Genomic DNA, 4,254 nt, shown 5'->3' with positions numbered 1-4,254 from the left:
AAAACTCCGACAGTTTTTTTGTTATCCATCCTAGAGGCGACGTTATTGGCCAATTGAATCAAAGCCATAGACGTCGAATGATTCCTGCGAAAGCCAAACTGATTATTATGCAAAAGGTTGTAATCTGTCAAAAATCTATAAATTCGATTGTAAACTACTTTTTCGAAAAGCTTAGAAAAAGCTGGAAGAATAGAAATAGGCCGATAGTTTTCAAACCTTTCGGGATCACCAGATATAAAAATTGGTAGTACTTTCGCAATTTTGAGGGCGTCCGGGAAACAACCACTCTCGAGAGAAAGATTAATAATTTCTGTTAAAGATTCAAGGATCTTGTCAATACTGAGCTTAATTACTCGCATGGGTATGTTGTCAACTCCAGGAGCTTTATGGAGAGCAAAAGTTTGTACAATTTCTTTAAGTTCGTCGCCAGTGAGAGGAAGAAACACTAAGAGTTCGTGCGGTTGCCTGGTTAAATAATCATAATAGTTTGCAGCAGTTGGTGCTATTTTGGACGCTTGATTGGGACCAATGTTAAGTATTAGCAAAAGTTATCAGCAATAGAGACTGAATCTGTAAGGCATTTACCATTATTCTTAAAGGAGGAAGGATAGGTTAAAGTTTGTTTACGTTTGTTAATTACTTCATTAAGTATATTCCAGGTAGCTTTAAGGTCAGTTTTGGAATTTGCAAGTTTTAGATCGTAGTAATTTCGTTTCGCAGTTCGGATTAAATTAGTTAAATTATTCTTAAAATCCTTATACGCTCTTTCATTTTCAGTAGTCGGATTCTTAAGAAATTTCTTGAATAGTTTGGATTTTGTATTTATTGATTTCATTATGCCTTTAGTAAGCCAAGGATTACGGAATGTTTTAAGGTGCTTACGTTGAATGACTTTGACAAGAAAACTTGAGTTGTACAATTCGGTAAATGTGTTAAGAAAAGAATCATATGCTGAGTTTACACTGGATCTGTCCAGGTTTCCCCAGTCAACATGATCCAACATGGAACAAAAGTTCTCAACATCTTCGGATTTAAAGTCACGGATTACAATGCATTCTCTCTTTTTAGGAAACATTGCTAAAACCTTGGGAAAAAATCGGTAAATGGTCTGATAGGTCGTTTACTATTAATCCATTGTTAGTCAGGCAAGTTAAATTGGTAGTGAAAATATTATCAATAAGGGAGGCAGTATTTGATGTCATGCGAGTGGGCTTCTTCATAAGAGGGTAAAGTAAGTGAGAAAACATAAGATCAACAAATTCGCCTGTGAGCGGGTGTTGCTCATGATGCAATAGGTCTAGATTAAAGTCGCCCATGACATAAAATATCTTATTCTCTTTGGTGACAATGGTCAACAAGTTTCGCATTGACTCAAGGAACTCATTAACATTTTGATTAGGCGGTCGATATATTGTACCAATTATAATATTTTTCCCCTGGGGACAATAATTTCAGTAAATACGTCCTCGAAACAATAAGGATATGAAGAGTTGAGATCTTGTCTAACTTTAAATTCAAACTGGTTCAGTAAATAAAGGCCAACTCCACCACCTGTTTTATGTATTCTGTGAACCAAAAGAAAATTATAACCAGGAATGTTGACCAGATCCGAGGTAGACTCATTTAGCCATGTCTCAGTTACTCCTATGACAGAAAATCTGTGATCAAGCGACCCTACTAGTTGATTAAACTTTTCAAAGGGGAGTTACCATAAAGACTACGTGCGTTTAGATGTAATACCGACAGATCAATTTCATTTCGAGCAGCCGTGAGATTATTCAGCTGATCTTCGACAAAGTAATCACAAGTACTGGAACCTCGACTAAAATTTGAATCAGGGTCTAGATCATTAAATTTACCAGCGCGTTGAATATATTCCATAGGATTGAAACGGAGACTTGCTAAGCGATCGGTATCAAAATTGACGGTACCGTAGACATTTTCAAAAATTACAAGATTGAAAGAAAAGTCATCAAGATGATTAAATGGAAAAATATTTGCCACACAATCGAAACATAACCAGTTAGGAGGATTAGCAGGATTAGTAGAATTTTTGCAATACGCACAAGTATACATTTTCAGTTAAATAAGTAACAACTGTTACATCAATAAGTTGCAAACGTAGCTCTCTATGATTGATCAGATTGATCACCAACGATCTCGATAATTGGACGAGACTGGTCTGCACGTACTTCATGAAGCTGGTCTAGGATACCATTGGCGATAACAGTGGTATAGATCGTTTTCACGTGACGTCAACACTTTCTAAAATCTAAAACTAAAGATCCACCAAAGTTTTTATCCTCGTCAGGCATAAGAGGCGGCATATCTATATGTGTTGACAATTTCACAGCTCAATAGCGTGCTTCGTTTGGAAACCAGAGCATTTTGAATTTCCGGATTATGTAGGTGCGTGACACGAGGCTACGATCAAGTTTGTTGAAAAATATATACTTATCTCATGATTTTGAGCCCTTTTAGAAGTTAGAGCATTAGGAAAAGTGCTTGTGTAAATGCTTGTTTTTTCAGTACTGATAATCAGTCGCCTAGATAGCCAAAGTAAGTTCCAGATGTTTACACTATTTTCCGGCCGCCATATTGGTGTACCGCTGAGGTACACCAATATGGCGTTTTCATACTGGGCTCTGTAAATTTCTGCGAAACATTTCGACGAATATCTGAAGTTTGGGGAAACGCAGAGGCCTAAAACTTGGACAAGTGTCTTATTTCTTTATCTTCTATAACATAACAATTTCTTAGCGTTTTGCACTGGATAGTTTTTGATTTATTTTTTTATTGCGTGACAGTGAAAACGATCTAATGTTGCAGCTTGCTGATCATAAAAAACAATCTTGTCATAGCGAAGGAACGCACGAGGTTCGCAAATGATGGTCTTTAGCTTTGGGTGAAAAAATCGCGGCTGGGATGGATTTTCGAGTCGCAAACCGCTTCTGAGCTGACAACGGTCGAAATCTTAGTGTGCAGCCTTGACTTCGTCTTAGAACATTGAAAACACGGAATTCCCGAAACGGCAAAATAAGCTCCAAAAGGCACAAGAATACACCAGAGGTGAGTCATTTTTATTCAATTCATTGAATGAACGTTAAATTGAGCGTTTTTTAGGCTTCATAATCGACGGTATTTTATTTCCCATACAAAGTCTTATAACGCGTTTAAATTCTCAACGGCTGCCTATGGTCATTCAAACATGTGCGAGTAAGTGGGCTGCGGGTGGCAGGGTGACGAATAGTTTTGAGAAACTCAAAACTCCCACGTGGCCAAAAACATCATTTATACGCGCGTGTTGAAAGAATACCGCGATGAAAATATCCCTCCAGGTACGCAAGCTATTTAGAAACGAGATAAATATTATTTTCAACGTCATTTTTCCTCAGAGCCAGAAGATAAAGAGCTACCTTATGCAGTCATCATTGGTGCGTGCTTTGCAGGACTTTTTGTCTTGGTTCTTGGCGGTATTCTCTTTTATTGTTTCCACAAGAACGGAAAAACAGCAGAAGATAAAAAGCGTAATTGGGATGATATACTGCGTGATGAGGAAGATTATGAGATGAAGTCGACTAAAAACAACCTCTACGTAGATGCAACAACGGATCCCCGGGATGAGCATAAAACGGGGATGTCAAACAAAGGATTTCAGTGACACCACTGAACGCTTTTGTCGTAGTATGTTAGTGTTAGGGAAATTAGAGTTAGCAGCATTTGTACTGAACACTTCTTTTAGCGACTTTTTATAGTGCAGCTTCCACACTTACAATTTAGGCGGAGTCTGAACATGCCATGATGGCAGCACATGGCACAAGTTCTTAGTTCTAGAATCTGCAATGCTAACTATGCATTCAGCACAGATATGTAACTTTTTGTCATAATTAATACTGACATTGGGAAAACGCGAAATTTCGGGTCTCGTAGCTCGCTTGTCTAGCTCTGTTTGGAGTAATGACATGAAATTGTGGCTATGGAGTTCGTAGTACTCGTAAATGAAAGCCTAGTTTTATGGCCTTAGAATTTTTTTATAACGACAAAAAGAGTTAGACAAGTTGCTTTAAAACAAGCATAACCGCAACGAAAGCATGGCTTTTATTTTGCTGCGTGATGAACCTCCATTTTTGTATTTTAATCTCATATTCTGTTGGCCAACCGGTTGTTGGTTTCATAGAAGTATTTTGTTTCGCTTTTTATATAATCATCTTCATGTTAGCTTCATGACATGGGTTGAATAAAGTTTTATTCTTC

At 37.6% G+C, this 4,254-nt stretch overlaps 1 protein-coding gene across 1 annotated transcript in view; it reads left to right on the top strand.

Moving 5' to 3' along the window:
- LOC138016692 (von Willebrand factor D and EGF domain-containing protein-like) overlaps positions 1–4,254 on the top strand; it is a 135,381-nt gene extending 131,127 nt beyond the window's left edge. Inside the window, exon 27 of the mRNA XM_068863885.1 lies at positions 3,396–4,254. Within this exon, the coding sequence (XP_068719986.1) occupies positions 3,396–3,661 (266 nt within the window). The 3' untranslated portion in view covers positions 3,662–4,254. The remainder of the gene's footprint in view (positions 1–3,395) is intronic.

The sequence above is a fragment of the Montipora capricornis genome, chromosome 9 (assembly GCF_036669925.1).
Source record: "Montipora capricornis isolate CH-2021 chromosome 9, ASM3666992v2, whole genome shotgun sequence".
NCBI lineage: Eukaryota > Metazoa > Cnidaria > Anthozoa > Scleractinia > Acroporidae > Montipora > Montipora capricornis.
Note: the sequence above shows the minus strand (reverse complement) of the source record. Positions and strands in the feature narration are given on the sequence as shown.